At 41.8% G+C, this 20,559-nt stretch overlaps 1 protein-coding gene across 2 annotated transcripts in view; it reads left to right on the top strand.

Annotated features, from left to right (window-relative positions):
- jade2 (jade family PHD finger 2) overlaps positions 1–17,821 on the top strand; it is a 221,614-nt gene extending 203,793 nt beyond the window's left edge. For both annotated transcript variants that reach the window (XM_063485581.1, XM_063485580.1), the window contains 2 exons: positions 4,457–4,602; positions 6,935–17,821. In XM_063485581.1, coding sequence (XP_063341651.1) covers positions 4,457–4,602; positions 6,935–7,720 — 932 coding nt within the window. In that variant the 3' untranslated portion in view covers positions 7,721–17,821. The remainder of the gene's footprint in view (positions 1–4,456; positions 4,603–6,934) is intronic.
- Positions 17,822–20,559: the final 2,738 nt, after the last annotated feature.

The following is a 20,559-nucleotide window of genomic DNA, read 5'->3' as shown; positions in this document are numbered from 1 at the left end:
TTTTTAAAGTCTGAAAGAAAGACATCAGTACGGTCAACACAGTTGCATAAACTAGAACACACACAAATACACACAGAAAAATACGTACATTGTACATTCAATAAAATACAAAGACAACCAAAATGTATAAACATCAGTGGCAACAGAGCCTGAAACATCAATAAAAACCATTGTCTTATGCCAGAAGCAAGCTATTTCAGGCAGCCTGAACTAACTGGAATGTAACCTAGCAACTGAAGCCATTTGTAATCACATTTTGTACCAAGTTGTGGACATTTGCACGGGAAAAACTACTCCTAGCATTGCTAAGTTTAGCAAACTAACCCAACACTATGTGTATGCAACGTTATACATGACACAAAGTGCTGCACATAAATGACGAGCATATTAGTTACAGGAGCATCTTTTCGCTCTGTCTTTCTTATGTACTGGCTCTGGTCTTCGCCCTATCCTGCTGCTGGTGTGTCCCTTACCCTGCATTGCATTAGCTGGCACTAGCTGGCAATTCTTGTTGTTCTGTGTGCCATAAGACAGCCTAGTGTTTACTAACTCCAACACCGTTTTTTCTTTAGCATTAGCTTGCAAAAGTACCAGGAAAGGAAATGCCATTAGCTTTACTGCAGCATCAGCTAATTACTTGACTGTACCAAAAAAGAAGAAGGTGGAAACAGTGTTGCAATTTGGTTTAAATGACAAAGTGTTGCCATTAGTAGGTTTCTCATGGAAATCTGTTTGAGGACTTTATCTTCCCTGTCTCCTTAAACAGAAAATAAAACAATACTTTATGATTATTTATACTCGTGTTTATATCTAAAGCTTCCCTTTCCTGATGTTAGCATGATGATCCAAAACATATGAATGCATAGGAAACGAAAGGAAGATCTCTAGCATTGGCGAACATTTTTAACTGGGGTTTGATTTACAGACATTTATTAACATTTTTTCTTTATCACATGCAAAGCAACAACAGGAAAATACTAAATAAAATAAGGTAATAAACTGTGGTTGTTATTGTACCTGGGCAGATTGTGCTTAAATGGGAGATGCTGAGGAAAAACCTGGATAAATGTGGAAAACATGTCCTGAAAAAACAAAGACATTGCATAATCAGTTTTTATAATACATGCACAACTGCCACCTTAAGATGATACACAGAAATACTACAGACAGAACTCAGACCCAACAACAGGCTATAAGTTAGACATGACAAATTGTTTCCAGATAAGTCTGTAAGATGTCATAAGGCATATAAAATACACCTGATTTCTGTCTATTATGCAGTAGAATGGATTTGTGTTAAATAATCACATCTAAACAAATCATGTTGTACATGGATGTTGTACCTGACCGAAGTGGACATAGTAACAGGGTGGCATGTTTATGTTGGTCTCCTGATTTCCTCTCTCTGAACTCTGCTCATTTCCCTTCTGCTCCATCACCCCTCCCTGTCTTCTTCACACTTCTTCACTGTCTTTTTCCCCCCCTTCCGTCACCTATTCCCTCCCTCTGAGCTCTCTCAATTCCTGCAGAGACATGCTGCGTCATGGAAACAACCAGCTCAGTGTGTGCGTGTCTGTGTGTGTGTGTGTGTGTGTGTGTTAGATAGCTTGTGTTAAAGGCACCCTAACAGCACCTCCTGCTGTCCTGCTTGCCAGATCATTATAAGCAGTGATGATTTACAAGGAGGTTGCAAAAATAAAAGAGAGAAAGATGCTCAACTCACAAAAATATCCACATTCATGAGTACATTTCAGTTTCTGCAAAGTTTTGTCTTCATTCTCTGCATTCCTGATGATGTGTATATGGCTGCTATCGATTATTTAGATGCATTTGTTACCCGAAGACAGAATGACTATCTCCCAGTGCTCTTGGTTGGCCTAAATTAGAACAATAAACTTGATTAACTAGACTGGACTACCACACCAACAGTTCAGGAACGAGAGGAATGGAAAATTCCTTGCACAGTAGCAAACTTCATTTCAAGGTTGTTCAAAAGTAATCCAGAATACAATTCCTCACAGTGACCACTCTGGCTTTCCTTACCCTGTAAATAGAAGGTCGTGTCCAAAATCACGCACTACATTGATTAACTAAAGGTTGACGTGCATTCTTGTGACAATTTTATACTCAGTATATCTTCCCAGACTGATATATGGGAGTTTATGTTGTGATCAGCAGTCACTTATAAATTAAGCCAAAACACAAGTACTAAAACCTGTAGTTCCACTAGAAGCTGACTTCAAAAGCAAACAAGTCCCCGTGGACTCCCATGTCCAGTTTTACAGTAATCGTGTTTACAGCTAAAAAATAAAATGTTTTGACCTCCATGGATAGTTTTCCCCTTTGTAAGAGCTCACCAGGGGGTGGGTTTTTAATTCTGCTCATCCATCTGGGTGGTGGTAAGTGTCCTGACATAGGCACCTTTAGCAAGTCTGTGTACTAGGTTTCACCTAAACTAATTTGAATTGCTGAATTGGACCTCTCTGCTTTGATTGTGCCGTCTGTGCCTGTTGAAGAATTTTAATGGAATTATGTGGCAAATAATAAATATTATTGCTGTGAGGTACAGCCTGTCCAAGATGTTTGCGCTTGGTTTTAGTGATTGAATTTCTAGTATTTTATTAGTTTGTTAATAAATCCTGATTTGTGTATCGGTGTCTGCGTGTTGCCCCCGAACGGTTTATGACTGCAGATGAAAAATCCGCTCACGTCTGGATTCTCACTGATACTGAAGTCTAGTCAAAAGGTGATGTCTATCCTTTATGTGAAATCCATGGTTGCGATGAGTTGCCTTGTTTCCTCTTGTTTGTCTGCCTGTTTTCTTTTGGGCCAATTCGTGATGCAGTGTTTGAGCAATTACCGTCACTTGAACACTACTTTACACTTAGTGGACTAAATACCACATAATTATAATCACTGTATATTTTGACACAACTATAAAATATTAGATTCTTTCTGTTTTCCAAAATATAATGAGTGAGGATTTCTGACACTTGCTTGTTCTTTGTGTTGGGTTTGTTCTTATCATCTTTTTAACTGTTAACATTGCACCATGTCCACCATCCATCTTTCTCCACTTAAATTAAATATTTGACAAGTGAAAGTGTGGGTACATTGTTAAAATGTGTTTGTCTGTGCTTTTATATTAGAGGAAGAAATCCTAAAATGCTGCAGACAGACATGCGGCGCTTTGGCAGCACTTCTCACAGCCCACAATGATAGAAAAGGAGCCATGAAAATCTCCTAATTATACAGACACACATGCAAACACTTAAAAGGAGGGAGCATTGTCTGCAGATTCACACACACACAGATACTGAACACACTCACACTGCACATAATCCAGGCTGAGATAGTCCTGCAAACACACCAGTGTTGGAGAAGTCATTAAACGCATCCTTTTTTCTTTTTTTTTTTCTTTTTTGGCAAGGAGACATCAGCTCTATTTTTACTTGGACGTTGTCATCTAATTTAAGTGCTTTGTCTTTAATATTCACGAATTTTGGATGCAAACTTTAAAACACAAAGCAAAAGCCTTCATTGGTAATTTTGCTCCAAATCCAAACCATTGTTGTGATTGCTCTACTTACACATATAGAGTGCTGAGAAAAATGATTTGCCTCCTTCCTGATTCCTTAGTTTGAATATTAGACAAATACAAAATGCAGGCTTGAAATTATTATTTCATTTCGTTTAGAGAAACGGAAAAACCCACCAGTCTAACCTACCTGGCCCTGTGTGAGGAAGTCGTTATTGCCCCTCCTTGATGGGTTAACTGTGATTAACTACATTGTTAAATACATTTTGTCTGAGTTTAATTTCACTAGCCACACCCAGGCTTCATTACTGCCAGACCTGTTGAATCAACGTGCCTAACAGACTGATGATTCAACAGTAACGAGGAGACTAAGCTAGTTTCACATTTACCAGAAAAACATTTTCATGATCCCCAAAGCTTTAGGGAAAATATTCTGTGGACTGACAAGACAAAAGTTGAACTTTTCCGAAGATTTGTGTCCAACATCATACCAGCAGTCAAACATGGTGGTGCTATGGTAGTGTGACGGCCTGGAGCTGCTTTGCTGCTTCAGGAGCATCACAGTTGCTGTAATCGATGGAGCCATGAATTCTCCTCTGTACCAGAAAATCCTGAAGAAGAATGTCCATCCATCCATTCCTGCCCTGAAGCTCGTGCTCCCTTTGGATATATATGTGACATTACAATAATCTAAAACACATCAGATTGAAAGGAGGCTTTCGATCTTTTACCTTTATTTTCTTATTCATGAAAAATATGCAACACCCCTCACCTGTCTGCTTTGTTTTCTCCCTCCTCTTCCCTTCTATTCATTTCTACCAATTTCATCCAATTTCTCTCCCATTTTTCTTGCTTCCTCTTACTCTCCCTTCCTGCACCTCCCCTCTTCCTGCTTATGCCCTCTTCCCCTTTCCTCAGGTTTGTCAAAGTCATTCCCGTTGGACAACTCTTTGTTCGACAGCTGGCTCGCCCAGTCGGTTCAGATCACCGCTGACGACATGCTGAGCCAGTGGGCTCTGGGTGCCCAACATCGGGACAAGAGCGGCAGCCTGCTTTCTGACCAGGTAGGGCTTCAGGAGCAGAGGGCACAGAAGACGATGTGTTAGCAGAGAGATAGAGAGACAGAAGGAAACGCAGCAACGGGTCAGACTGCTGTAGTAAGGACTTTAGCCTTCAGTACAATGGGGTGCTTGCTTAACCAGGTGAACTGCAGCTGTTACATGTTATGATAAGAGATGAATACAACACAAACGTCTTGCTCAATACTTGGAAAAGAAAAAGTGGTTTGCTAATGCAACATTGTGAGTAGACCGTTACATCTTGACCTGAATTCCAGTCCACTTCACCGGTGAACCAAACGAGTGCCAAGGACTTTCCTGTGAAGAGGCCACACCGACACAAACAGCTACATAAGTAAAAAAGTGAAGCGTTCTTCTTAGTCGAGGAAGGAAAAACGGCTAAAGTGTACAAGAAAATGAAACATACACAGAGAAGTTCACTTTTATGCATTAATTCAGTCTAAAACACTCCACAAGGACGAACAGCGGTTCTTTTCCACATATATTAGAAATCATTTGCTCAGTTTAATTACTTTTTGTTAGTTTCAACTAGAATTGAGCACTGGTACTATTCCTGAATGCTACTTGTATTAATGGGAAAGTATTTTTTTAAAAAGCAGTCATAAATTAATCTGTGTATATTTTGATCACCATCCTAACACACGCAAATACACAAATGTGTACATAGGCAAGGCTAATCTGTGCTTTTTAAAGTATAATGATGAACAGATGTGTACATACATATTTGTGACTATATACATTTTTTAAAAAACTGAGCAGTAAGCAGCTGCCTCGCCAGTAAATTCCTCATCCAGCGGACACATTCCAGCAGCTTCGTCTTGGACGAGGCTGGAGTCCCCGCTCAGTAGCCTCTGTGAGCTCAGCAAAGCAGCCCCAGTTCTCCACTTATCCCGGGGTCCAGTCTAACTAGACCCCACCTATCCTGGGTCTGGTTAGATTGGTCCCTCGAACTGACAGGGGATCTGTGGAGCGGGCCAAGGATACCTACTGCAGTCAAAAACAGTGGCGATGAAGACGATCTGATCACAGGAAGAAAGAATCAAGGCTGTAGATTGATGTCGAGGTCTGCCGCAACAGCAGCCTGACCAGTTTGCCTGAAGGGAAACACTAGTGTGGAAGACCGAAACCACCTGATTGGTAGCAACTCCATTTTTAAACTAAGAAGGCGATAAAGCAGTCGCAATGACTCAACTCAACTCTTAAGATAAATTCTGATTTGTTTTAGACATTAATGTGTACATAAACACCACTATGAAGCCATTTAAGATTTGTTACTTAAGTGGGAACCAGTAGTTTTAGGGCTGAGAGCCACAAACAAGTTGGGGAATTTAGAAAGTATTAAACGATGAACTAATATGTTTTTCTCATCGGATATATAGAATATCATCAGCATCATACCAACATCAAACAGCTGCTATGCTGTTTTTGATGGTCTAAAAGTTTGCATGATGGTGCTTTTCACTCAAGTTTCAGTCCTTATTTCATTGAGTCTGCGGTAAGCCAGTCAGCCAGCACAGCGTCAGTTTGTAGTTTTGACACTTGAAAAAGTTCATCTGACTTGATCATCGATTCTTTAGGATGGGTGTGGTTTTATACAGTTTAGTTTGTTAGTTTTTTATTGTAAATTGATCGATCTGCTAATCAGAGCAAAGATGTTCTCCCCCCAGAAACGTGCTGTTTGTATGCTGGCTGGCAGGGGGCTCTCACCAGATTGCGCTGCTGTTTTTGGATGTGCTTAAAGAACAATAAACACAACCGCAGTCATTTTTTCCAATTAAACAGGAACCTGATATCTTTCAGAAACAAAGATCTGCATAAATAAACAATGATGTAATTTAAACAAAGCCCACATGTCGCAAGTTAATATTAGGGGTGTAGTTTAAAATCAATAAACACAAGCCCTGTTTATTAAAAACAAAAAGTGTTAGAGATTCAACAGAATCACACCCTGAAGAAATAAAAGATCACGATGTAGAGTGCCATCAGAACAGATCAGCTTTGTCATTTAGTCGGGTTTTTTTTTTTTGCTCAGGAACAAATTGTGACATCGGTAGCTCACAGTCTAAACTGCTGAGCTAATGGACGTGTGGGTAGGTGGGAGTGGGTGGGGAGTTTTTGTTCCAAAATATTCCAAACCACAAAATCAAAAATGAGCAGATTAACTGCTGTATCAGTCAACTTTTCACTTATATCTCGAATATTTTGTGTTATTTCACTTTTAAACATTGTTTGTTCAGTTGCATTTCCTCATCCGTTTTCCTCTTTCATCACCAAGTTTTGCCTTTCCCTTTCTTACCTTTCTCCTCTTTTCATCCAGCTCCTGCAGGGCGAAGAGAGTCTGCTCAACCTAATGATGGAGAACTCCATGCAGTCCACCTGGAAAACACCCCAGTTGGGGCGCAAACCGAGAGGGAGCAACAAGCCCCGTGTTCGTGCACAACCAACCACTCCGGCCCAGCCTCAGACGCTCCTGTCTGCAGCTGCTGCGTCCGCTGGCGGCAGCCCCTCCACCGCAAAGAGGCTCTGGGCGAGCGTGGCGGAGGAAAAGTCTGGCCACGTGAGTCGGAAAGGGGAAAAGAACAAAGGCTCCTCCAAGACCGTGCACCACCCCCTCCATCACCACCAGACCAGGAGCTCTGACCTTCACAGAGACCCACCGCCACAGCCGCCCATCTCCAAAATGGATTCCTGTCACATCTCGGAGGATAACAGTCCTTGGGATGGGATCCATGCAGGGAATGGTGTAGTATCAGGGGCTAGATCTGGTTTCACAGTGGGCTCAAACCCACCAGTCTCTGGTCTTGGGTTCACAATGCCCGACGCTGGGACAATCTTTCGTGGCGGGACCCCGCGGCACCGTCTGTCCCGCCAGGGTAAATCGAGAGTGAGGGGCGTCACTGGAGGTGTAGCGGGGTTTGAGTCCATGGACCTGCCACTCGCAGGGAAAGACGTATCCCTGTTAGACGCTGCTGAGACTGATGGCTACTTCTCTGACGGCGAGCAGAGCGATTCGGACACGCGCACCGGTGGGCGCAAGCTCCGCCTGCCGCAGTTGCACTCCGGGAACGAGGACCTGCTGAGAAGAAGCGTGCTGGCTTCATAAAGAACTGAGATTCCAATAGACAAATACACACAAGCAGTTATCCAAGCAGAATCCCGCTGGCTAATTGTTTTTTGTTTTTGTTTTTTCCCACCTGTGCCCAGCATACAGTCTATAAAAACACGGCTGGATCGCTTTGTTCAACCAAAATCCCGATCGCATCCATCAGTGGAAAATCCCCAGCTCCTAACCTGCTCTGTTTTTTAGGACGGAGGGGATTTGAATGTAGCCGTTTGCCTATCATACAGAAAAGCTTCTCCACTGGACTGCAGTTTGTTGTTAGCTTATCATAAGATGTGATACATTCAGCAGATTGAAAACAAACATTACCTTCAGTCTCTTTCTCTTGTTTTTTTTTTTGTGTTGTATATTTCAGAATCATTTAATTTCTGGGCGTCAAACGAAGCACCCAGTTCTGGCCTCATGTCTGTGGTATCTGCCAGACTTGGGAACAAACACTTTGGGGCATTATTATTATAATTATTATTATTATTCAAGCTGGTTTCAGGGTATGCTTCATTCTCGGCCTTTGTGGCCCGAGTTGCATCCAGTGAGTGCTTGTTTTCTTGAATATGTTCAGTGGAAAAGACAATTTCACACCAGAGTTGGTCTGAATATGTACAGCGGGTGACAACTTGTATTCAGCCTTGAAAAGCACAACATAGCTAGTCATAAGAGCTGTAATGTAAGCACTTGTGTGTATAATAGATGCTCATTCAGGGTTGGGGTCAATTTTCCTCCCTCGTTGACTCGGTTTGAAAAATGTACACTGAATCCTTCGTTCTCAAATTCATTTTCACGTTTTAGTTCATAAAAGAAAAAACAACAACAATAAAAAAATCTACAAATCTCCAGCTTTCTGAATAGCGAACACATTGACCCCAACCCTGGTGCTCATTCAGATTTTCACACAGACACACAGACACACACAAACATACTCACACACAAATTACCATAAGCGGATCCCTTTTGCTCACACCGCAGCCGTCGTTGAAATATTTGGTCTGACTTTTTGTCAGCTGCTTTCAAATTCTTCCTAATTCCGCGTTCTTTTAACTCCCGGGTCTTTGGAGAAAAATCGTCGTACAAACTCTGTGCCTTTCTTTCACTTGCCCTGTGGCCCTGCGTCCCCCTCAATCGCCGCCAACTTTCCAAATCAACCAAACAATCGCTGAGTAGATCAATCAGTCGTTTGTCAATCGGATTTGTAACAATCAAGCCAAAAGGAAATCCCATTGGAGTGGCTACTGAGCGTAGCCGGCATTGGGCTCCTTGTCACCTTAACAATTGTGTAGTGCCTGAAAGGATGGAAATGCATCACTTGCCATTTATCAACAGAGCATATGCAGCAGCTTGCAACGCAGAGCAACATCGTGCTTTCAGTGCAAAGAGCTGCCTGCTGCTCTGTGCCCCCCTAAGTTACATCACTGCAGCCCAGAGCCATCAATAACCAGAGTTTGGCCAGTTACACTGCGGGGACAATGTGGCTGCCATTGAAAATTAGACCTCTTATTTAAAATTTCATGCTTATTACTGCAAATAGTATTCATTTTGGGGTTTGGTTAATCAGCAGTACAGTTTTGCCTTTTCATATGCAATGGGTAGCTGTGTTCATGTAAGCCAAGCCTGAGAGACATGTTTTATAAACAGTTACAGACTGGTTAGGGTGACCATGCATTGTGTAGTTCATGGGTAAATTCTTGCTACAGCAGCTGACATCATGTGACACAAATTCAACCTCAAGAGCAGCTGAAATTCTGCTTTGGTTCATAAGATGAGGAATCCTCAGTTTTGGCATTCTGATGTTGCTATTTATGTGTCCAGTGGAAGCGGGATCACTTGGAATGCATTCAGTGCATGTGGATATACATAAAACTATATGTAAAATTAGAGGAAATTAGTCATTTTTATTAGTCAGATCACCCATGTGTACCTATGCAGCTTATTATTTTGTTCTATGAAGACGTAAACACTGTCAGGCACCAACGTGGCAGCCGCTTTTGTTTGACGTGGCCAAGCTTTCACAACTGATGGCTCTGAGGCATGTCTTGTTCCTACTAGATGGACGTAGACAGTGTAATAATCAGCTTCAGAGGCCTGCACTCTTAAGTCCCTGAATTGATTTGATTGTAAATTTGTTTTTTTTTTAAAACGAAACACACGAGCCGTTCTTGTTTTTCTCAGAGAGTTGTATTTTGTACTTAAAGCAGTCCGTGGTATTCTCAGGGGTTAAAAAATACTTATAAAAAAGAACAATAAAAGGTTAAGAATTTATGGAAAAGCAACGAAAGACGTAGATATATATATATATATACACACACATTTTATATCATATACAGTATATATATATATATAAATATATGAAGTGATGTGTGTTTGTCTAGAAACTTCCTTATTTGGAAAGCTTCACTGTTTGAACTCCAACACGACTACTACTGAGCATGCTCCTTCTCTCAGTACAGCATACGACCATCAGCCCTGGGTTCAACAGTCCCACTTTAACCCATCTGATCTGAGGTCAGATAGTATCGGCTAACAGATGGGACTGTCTTTTGGGTCTCACCAAACTGGGATGACTTAAAGATTTGATTTTAAGGGCTGCTTGACCCAGGCCTGATGAACACACATTTAAACAGAGGCCCAAGTCCATTCTACTTTCTCCGTTTTCCTGTATGAACAGCTTCTCCCCGGTTTTCTGGAGTGACCATGCCAAAGAACAGATCTGTGTTACAAGGCAGCATATTTCAGTCTTATCTACGCAAACATATTAAGCTGTCAGACCGCTCGAACAGTGATGTCCAGGTCAGCAGATGTGATTCGACCTCCTCTAACCCAGGGGGCGCTTTTAATTCCCGACCTGGATAGATCTGCATTCACGGGGGGATTCCCACAGGAAATGCCCGGTGATGGTTGTTAAACACAGACTCGCATGTATTAGCCTCCTCCAAAAAAGGGAAAAAAAAAGAAAAAAGCCAGTGCTGCTGAACTGAACACACAACATACAGCTCTCTCTCTCTCACTTACATGCATGCACACACACACACACATAGACGCTTACACAAACCCCAGAGCTGGTATAACAGGGTTACAATGTAAAAGTTTTTGTTATGTATATGTGGTCCTGACTGCATCAGGAAGCATGAGTTTACTCAGAGCGAAACGCCACCCCCTCCCCAACAGCAGGAGAGTATTATCACAGGTCAGGTGACAGCACTGCGTCTCTGTCCCCTCTTCGTCCCTTCAGGTGTAGCCATGGTAGAAGCACTCGCATTGTGGCGTCACAGTCTTGCGAGGACAGGCGGAGAACTTGGGACTTCTACAATGGCTATTACAGCTGACACATTACAGTAACGACAAAAAAAGAGCAACAAAGCTCGTGTTCCGATGCGAGGACGCGGTGACGTGTCGCCTCCGAATCCTCGGCCAGGTGTTCGTTACCATTCATGTGTTGCTAAGACAGCAAAATGTAATCTTGGTTTCAATATTCAATGTTCAGAGTAGCCTGACGTTGTAGACAGTGGTTTTAGACAAGGCCTCACATGTATGGCCTTAACATGTAGTAGCAAAGGCTGAGGCTGCACAGTGCCCAAAGGACAAAAAAAGGACTGAAAAATACTCATTTAGGGCTAAATTACTGGAGCTGGTTAGCAGTATATAAGATTTCCTGCTGGGTGACAGTCAGATTCCACACAAAAACAAAGCAAATTGTACTTCTGATTGTTTGGGTTTTTTTGCCTTGATACTGTGCAGCCTTAGCAAACAAAACTGGTTATTATTCTATATTTACAGTGTGGCTTCAATGCCCTCTCCTTCCGCTTCGTAGATACTGTAGACTGGAGTCTCTTGCAGGTTCTTTTTATCAATATCTGCTAGAATGCAACTTCAAAGCATCGCTATCCTCTGTGTGGTACGCCGGTGTGGGTGTTGGCTCGCAGCCCGAATGTGCTCTGATGATCTTTGAATTTTGCAACTCTGTCAGGTCGAATATCCACACTGAAAGGAGATCTTGTGCAGGGGGTTTCTCGCGCTCTCTCTGTCTATCTATTTGGGTTGTGTCCCATAAAATTAGACGCAGTGTGAAAGTTTTTATCCTCATACTTGGAGCATCCGTGTCGGTAGGTCACGTTCCTCTATGATAAGTCACCACTTAGAGAGGCAATAAAATGTGCAGCAGAAAAGCTGTACAGTCCTCAGCTTGCTGTATATTGAGAGCAGAACTCTTGCCTCAGGTGTTGGCACTGACGCTGCACCACGGAAATAAACTGACGGGCATCAAGCACATAATGGCAGGTCAGAAACACACCTACACACAGTGATGCTTTCCACTAGACCGATTGCTTGCAGGTAATTGGAACCTCGCCTGCGCACAGCTGCCGTTTACTGTACTGACTCTGTTGTAAAACATCAGTGCACCAGCAGGGCTGGGCTCCTCAGAACCCCCTCAGCTGGGTGAAGGGTCACATTTACAACTTCCCATTAGCAAGAAAAGCAGTTTTGGGTGATCCAGAAATGACAGCAACGGTCAGTTCTGGTGAACGACGACATTAAAAACGGGGCTTTAAATTCCACGAATTGCTCCTAGTGGGTGGTAAAAAGTTGGATTTCTACAATTTAAAGTAATTTATTGCACTGAGGTGGTTCTGGGGAACCACGAGGGCATTGGGATGCAGTTCATAAGATGTCGTTTCTTCTTCTGTGGTTGCTCCTTCATCCAGAAAGTGGTCTGAGGCTGTCGTGGGATCAGTGAAAGCAGGACTGGGTATTGCTTAGGAAATAAATACCTGCAAGCCACAAGGGACAGCAGTCCAGTAACAAAGGCAGGATTAGATCAGAAGTCTTGAAATGTCTCTAAAGCAGAAAATTGCAGGTCTGTCTAAAAATGTATCCACACGATAATAGAGATTGCTTAGTGCTTCCTGTTTCTGGTATCAATGCCTAGTCCTTGTTTCGCTGCCCTACACCAGCCGTACAAACCCGCCCACCTACCTACCGCTGGAGTTTATACTCATCTACAATAATGTATAATACTGTTCAACTACTACTACTAGACATTTTCATTTTCCGTGTTTTAAAGAGGCTTTTGCAAGCTGTTTGTTTTGTTTTTTTCCTTTTATAATGCTTATCTGGCCGCTGTGGCACGTATCAGACTAGAAAGCTGACTCATTATCTGCTTCTACTGTTTTTACTGGCGCTTTGCTCTCCTCTCCGTTACAGCAAAGTTATGGCTTCAAGGTCTCAGCATCCAGAACCCAGACACACACTCCACAGATCGGAGGTTTAGTCGCGCAACCGGAGCTGCTGCCGAGGAAGAAACTGATCTCAAGTAAAACTCAACCTTCAGAGCTCGAGACTGATTGGTACAATCAATCAGTCACATCTTAAAAATATATTTGGTTAATTTATCAGAAATGGCAGATATTCCCCAGGTTCAGCTTCACAGCAGTGAAGATTTGCTGCCTTTTTTTTAATGTAATGGTAAATGCAGCAGCAATCTGATAGCACCGCGTTGCTTTTTCGGATCAAAGCCTGCAACAAACCTCAAGAAGCACTCATCTGAAAAGCATTGCTTCTATTTTTGTGCCTTTTTTTAGGTGTGTGGGGTGGGTGGGGGCACTGTTTGTGTCCAGCATCTCTTGGTGACTGAAGGTGGAACCAAAGAGCGATTGATGCTCTACCCGTGTGATCGCTTCATCCTCCACAGCAGCTCAGAGAAATGTTTTCAGACTAAATCTCCCGTCTGTACCCACTGCGTACCTTACTCTGCATCCACCATCCAGCAACTTCCTCCTCCTCCTCCTCCTCCTCCCACCACCAGCAAACTCCCCTCTTCTTCTCCATCCTGAATCCCCTAAAAACAATCACCCTGTTGTCTCCCTCCTGCCCACAACTCTTCCTCTCCCTGTCCGGTGATCAGCCTCCTTGGCCCTTGGCACATGGCTTTTTAAAGGTGATCAAAAAAGAAGAAGGACACCTATAGCTTTAAGGACAAATAATGACAGACGCACGAGGAGCTGAAAACATTGCACTCAGCTTTGCTTAACTCTGGCTTGAAAAGAGGGAAAGTACGGGGAAGAGGAGAGTTGTTTAGAAAGAAGGAGAGGAGGGAGACTGTTCGCTGAACCGGAGCCAAAGAAAGACAAAAGAGTACAACTTGTTCTTTCCTCTGCGTTCTGTTTGGAGCCTGTCCGTACAGTCAGGTTAACAAGCAGCTAATATAAACAGCACCAGGCCCTCCCTTTCCCCTCCTCATGCCTCCTTTCGCTCTCTCGCCTCACACAGCTGGGTCCCCGTCCAAGATTTGTCTTTGCAAAAATGTAAAAACTCAAATTGGGAGAGCCGAGCAGAGATACTTCCATTTCAAACGGCTTACAAAACTATTCATTTTTACTGCAGAATATATTATTAATCACCAGAACTTCGTGATATGAAGCTAGTTAGAGCATAAATTAAAGGCCATTACCAAACAATTCTTTAAACAGAGTTTAAAACTCTTACTAGGCCGAGGTTCATCCCAACTCTGAAACAGTTATTAGCTTCTTTCAAGTTAAAGCTTCTGTGTTCACAGCCAGAGCTGCCATATTAGGCATGTCCCCTCTTTATGACATCACACAGATCCAACAGTGGAAAAAACTCTGAAAGTGGGAGCTTTTTGCTAGATACAAGGAAGCCATTATTTAAAAGTTAAGGCATTGTAACAACAGTAAAATAACTGTCAAAGAGGCTCTTTTTGTAGCTGTAATGCTAACAGACCCCATCATGTCTAACATGTCTGAAAATTTTTGTAATAAACCGCTGATGGCTTTGGTATTTTTCTAGGATTTGTTCAAATAAGGAAAAAGATATATCATAACACCAACTTTGTCCTTTAAAAATCTCAATGAAGACCAGATTTTCATTTATCCACTTTCAGTCTTACACTCTGGTTGTTTATGTTCATAGAAAAAGATACATTTAGCCAACAGCTCATACCAATAAAAAGATCCAGGTTTGGAATCCAATCTGTTTTAATGTTTACTTTTGGAAATCTCACTTGAAACCTGGAAAACCTGGAAAGTCCCACTTTTTTACACTGCCTCACCCACCAAATGAACAGTTTATTCAACTGTCTTTACATCTGGTTTTTCCATCGCGCTCCTGTGAGGTTCAGACATCCACATAACAGCATACAAATTGAAGTGTAAATCCAAAAGAACACTCTCCCAAGATCCATTTAGACAAATCAGCCGTCTCCCAGCGTCTGTTCTGAGTTCAGCCAGGAAGCTCGCCCAAAGTGCAACAGGAAAGAAAGCGATTTCAACACTGTTTTGCAGGTGTAAATGTAATCTGGATACATCGCGTCGAGGCAGAATGGATTTCAGATGCAGGTTAAAATAATTTGTTAAGAGGCCGTCTGCACTGTGTCTCTCTGCTTCTCCCGCTTGTAATTTCCACCGTGCGGTCCATCTGTCTCCGCTTTAATCCTCCTCCTTGATTTCTTCCATTTTTATCCATTTCCCCACTTTTTTGTTCTTCTTCTCTTGTTTCATGAGCTGAGTCACTCACCCAAATGTTTATCTCCTGTCTCTGAGTCACTTCTTGTGTTTATCCCAGATTCGATACTTGCAGGGAACCAACAGGTGTTGTGATTGCCTAAATTGGATCCCTCTGTATGCTTAAGGGTGTTCTGTTAGTTTTATGTGGTCACAGGAGGCAAAATAGAGAGAGTCCACTGGCATAATTCTAGTTAAAACTAAACACAGGGAGCCGTCCCTCCTACGTGGCGGCTGATCTTTTGCACCTCCGTCCCTTTGTTCTCCTCAACTCCTTCTCCGCTCTTAAAGGTGTGTCCAAACAAATGTGAAAGGAACAGAAAGAAGCAAGTTTCTATAATTAGATGCTACAAACTCTTTGCGAGAAATGAAAAAAGTTTCTGCTTGAATAATGCGCTCGTATGAACACACAGACGAGGAGAGAAAGGGAGACAGACGGATGGAAAACACAAATAAATTCAGTTTCTCGTGAGTCCTCACATCCGTCAGGGGCTTCAGCTGTCACGCTTGATTAATGCATACCTTGCAATCAAGCTCGCAGCTCATGTTTTTCCATTGGGAACATCAATTGAGAGGTGCAGCCTCAACCTTCACACCCCCACAAAAAAAGAATTTATTACTCTTCGTTTTGTCGAACACACCTTTAGAAAACATTTGTATAAAATTGTGGTACATCTCGGTACATCTACAGCCACATTAAAAGCCTGAACGATGGGATGAGCGCTAATCACGTCTTCATCCTGCAACAAAGCTGCATCACAGCCAACATCTGGTCACCAGGAGGATGGGTGGACCGGTTCCTCTGCTGAGTGTCAGCCGAGGTTTTTATAGTTAAAAAAAAAAAGTGGGAACCAACGTATTGGTTGCCTGGCATTAAAAAAAAACTGGACTTAAGAATTAAACGGAGATGGTACTGAAATATAAATATACGGAAAATCTCTTTAATTTAAAGCCTAGGGGACATTATATGATGGTGTTCTGTATTATTGTGATGCTAAGAAGGAGCTGCTCTTTAACTCCCTTTCTGGGTAGCTCCACATATTGGATTTTTATGCTGGATGGCCCATCCCCTAAAGGGGACTTGTGTTTATTCCTGGTCTCAAACCAGCGTCCTTTTGCCCGATAGGTGAAAATCCAAAAGGGGAAAAATCCTGGTCGCAGCAGGTCAAACCTCCTTTTAAAATTGATAAGGTCTCTACACAATATAAGCACATCTTAAAAACAGTGTGCCGGTTATATGATTAGATGCAGTGACGTTTAAAATGATTGATCACAGAGAGATGAAGGCAACCAAAGACCATCTTCTTAAGTGCTGTGACATGTCTCCTGACCAGGCGTGTTGTCTTCCAAAAGGCTCAGCTGCAGGAAACCAAAAGCCAACATTCATCTGTTCTAGATACTGCTGAATGTTAAAAAATGATGGCTCAATGTGGATGAAGTGCCAGAACAGATGTGGCCACCTCACTCTGTACTGTACTCTGCATGTATTGCATTTTGCCACTCTGACCTCTCTTCATTCCCCAGTCAGTCCGTCTCTCTTGCTCTCCTTAATTTTGTGTAACTTTCTATCTGATCTATGTATTTCTTTGGCTTCTGTCTTCACCATTCTCCCTCAGCACCTCTCTCCTGTGCAGAGCAGACAGTTCCTGACTCATTAAATACAACAACAACAAAAAGGTTTCACCCTCAGGTTTAAATAAGTAGAAATTTAAATTAGCTTTTTTTTGGCAACCTCCAAAGAGCAACTTTTAAACACCACTCTTGAATCTCCATTTTTGTGACAAGGTAGGAGTCTCCCTCTCTCCCTCATTTCTACTTTCTCATGACATACTTAAGTACGATTGGACATCCTTATCCTGAATCTTATTGGTTGTATTTAAACGACATGAAGCCAATTGGCGCTTTCTATTCAAAGCTGAGCTCGGACACGTACTTTATTTTCCTCCTCCTGCTGTCTTTATTTGTCCTTATAAAACGGTTAAAATCTCTGCTGTCATGCCCAGTTTGTCCTCCACTCTGCATCGGTTCTTCAATACAATAATATGAATGTTGCAGGAGTTTATCCTTCTGTATTCTTTGTTTCAAAGAATGTTGTGCCATTTGTTAATAGCAAAGAGAACTATTGAACATATATGAAAAAGAAGAGCTATTTTAAATTATTTTTTGGCTTTTTTTGCTATATTTATTTTCTTGTATTAGAATCTTCTTTGTAGGAGGGAAAAAAATCAAAAAATGTATTTTTCATTAGTGCGAAAAACCTATTTTCTTCCTTTTTGTACAATTTCGATGTTTTAAGCGAGACTTTGAAAAGCAATATGATGATGATGATGATGTTTCCTGTGACTGTATCTGCATGCTGTTTGTGTTGCCTTAATGATGGCTGCATCCCACTATGCCCCTGCCCACCCTATGCCTCCCCAACCTGACCCAACCCAGTCTGCTCCCTTCCTCCTCCCAACTTCATCTGATGGAGTCCCAGTCCCATCCAACCCAGTCCAGACCAGTCCAGTCCAGTCCAGTGCAGTCAATAAAGCAGTGCTTTCTGTGTACATTAAACTCTCTGCCTCTCTGTTCATTGCACAAACACAGCTGATTTAACAAAGATCTTTATTTTACTCTGGCTTTAGCAGAATTAGATTAGATTTTTAATACCAGCTTTCAGCTGAAACAAAAATAAAATATTTCTTTGACAAAAACTAGGCTAACCTTTTCTACCATAATCATCAGCATTTAGTTACTTTCTTATTACCAAAGAAATCTAGAATCACCAAAACTCTTGTGTAGACTCTAAAAGAAGAGTAGAGAAATGTCAAAGGTCACTATAAAAATCTTTCTGCAGTGTCACAGTAAACTGAGTTGAATTTGATAGTTTGATTTATGAGGTGTTTGCTGCTCTGCCAATAAACCGAGGGAGAGTAAAATTTCCTTTCTGCTGCTAAATAAATAAAAAGGTAGGACCATGCAAGCGGCTTTGTGATGCTACATGAGCCTGCTAACATTTGCTAATTAGTGCAAGTCTAGAGTCTGCTGGGAATTTTTTTGTTGTTGCAGGTTTCAAAAGGAGGAAAAGTTGAGGCTCTCCAGTCAAACTTATAATGGTTCATGGGCCACACACATACAGTTTGATCTCAAGTTGGCCGAAACAGTAAAACTATTGTATGAAAAAAATGTACAAATATATTCTGAAAACATTCACATTTAATGAGACATCCACTTATAAAATAGATGCGGTACAGGAGGGTAAGTCTTAGAAAATATGTGCAATTTCAGCAATTTCTCATGTTTTTCTGCATACAGTGAGTTTACTGTCGTCACATTACCAATAAAATAGACCGATCACAGTGGATCTAATAAGGCAAAAACCTTCACGTGTACGGTATTTGTGACTTTACCCTTTGACGCCAAATGTATATTTGATACGTTTTTGATCCCTATACTTCAAAATCACATCTCAGTGTAATGTGTTTTTTCCATTAAAACCTGATGTATACAATGACAGATGTAGCAAAAATAATCTAAAAAGAAACTCATGTAACTTATGCAAACTGGAATTTCTTTTTTTTAATTATTATTATTTCTCAGAAATTTCAATAAACACTCCAGGCTCAAAAAATTTGAATTTACTGGCAATTATTTATCATGGATGTGCAGCCAAGAACGCTGCAGTAAGCTGCTGTATAATGTCAGTATGTATCAAAATCTCGGAGGGATGTTTCCAGCTCCTTGTTGAATCGACACCATGAGGAATTAATGTCGTTTTAACAGCAAAAGAGCGCAACAGAAGGTACAATCAAGGTGTACGCAGGCATCGGTTACTCAGTTGGTACGCAGGCATCCAAAGGGCACCAAGAAACTATTAAAGTATTGTCCCGTACCACAACAGCCTGAACTGTTGCTACAAGGCAGGATGAATCCATGGTTTCATCCTGTTTCTAACTGAACCATCTGACTATGGCAAATTTGACTTATGACTTATGACAAAATTGAGACTCGTCGGACCAGACATGATAATTTGATTGATTGACTGATGTCTAAATTTCATATTGTAAATAGTATAACGAATCTGTAATATGGGAAATAAAATTAAACTATAAAAAGGGTTTGGGGATCAACAGTAACTCAAACCAAGAAAACATGAAAAAAGCAAAAAAATGTAATTATCAGATGTATTCTGGACAGGTTAAACTGTCATTCCTTCCTTTTGTTGATCTAATCAAGCGACCTGCCAAGGAGAGACCTCGAACCTCAAGATAGCCAACAACCTGCCGACGATCCGGCCAGACTTGGACGTTCTTCATTCAGGCTGGAATTTCTTGCCAGGCCAGAAACTAATACTGTGGCAACCGCCTTTAAGAAAATCAGGCTCACCTGAAAAACACCACATGGCAGCAGCCTGGAGTTTGTCAAAGCATAGACTGAGCAAAGAAGAAAAAAGATCTGATGAAATACGAATCGAAATGCTTCTGCTGCAATGCAGAGTGCTGTGTCTGCTGGAACTGGGGAGGCTGATCAAACCTCTAAGACCATCTATACCTCGCAGCATGATGGTGCAGCTTCAGACTTGGCCAGAGACGATGGAGAGACTTGGCCAGAGGTCCAAAGGAACAATGCAGGAATCCAAATGCAGGCAAATCTCAAGAAGAGCATGTTTCTGACTGCCAGGGGCCTAAGAGCGGGGCCAATAAATTTCTCCTCCAACAGGACTCAAACAGGCTGCCAAATCAACGCTGGAGTGGCTTCACAACAGGAATGTGAAAGTCCTTCAGTGGCCTCAAAGCCCAGACTTGAATCCCAGAGAAAATCTGTGGAATGACTTTAAGATCGAGCCATATCCAAATGTGCCAAGCTGTTAGTGTTTCCAGGAAGAGTTGAAAGGGAGCTGCTGTGACAAAGAATCCTCTCACAGTTGAATAAGCTGAATTATTTAGAATCTGCATATTAATAATGGCTCGAACAAATATCTGTCATTATGCACCAAAGAGCAAAGCAAGCAGCTAGCTGATGAACATATTGGAGCATTTAGCAGCTAATCTTTGCTCAGGACTTTCCAGAGCAAAACTAAAACAGAAGGTCACTGGGTGGTGGCCAGAAACACCAGGAACTGTGTGATTTCAATTAAGCTAAAGTCAACTTAACAGGTTACAATATGTCAGTGTTGTATTTACAGCTATATGCTTCACCCTTAAGGGATCTTAAAGACAACAGTGCGGTGTTTTATGGCCCAAAACCACATATCTCAGCCCAAGATCAAAATAAAACCAGAGCTGATCTACTGAGAGCCATTGCACTTCTTATTACAGTATATCTGAAATC

This window comes from Pelmatolapia mariae, linkage group LG10_11 (assembly GCF_036321145.2).
Source record: "Pelmatolapia mariae isolate MD_Pm_ZW linkage group LG10_11, Pm_UMD_F_2, whole genome shotgun sequence".
Classification (NCBI taxonomy): Eukaryota; Metazoa; Chordata; class Actinopteri; order Cichliformes; family Cichlidae; genus Pelmatolapia; species Pelmatolapia mariae.
The sequence above is the reverse complement of the archived record's forward strand: the minus strand, read 5'-3'. Positions and strand labels throughout refer to the sequence as shown.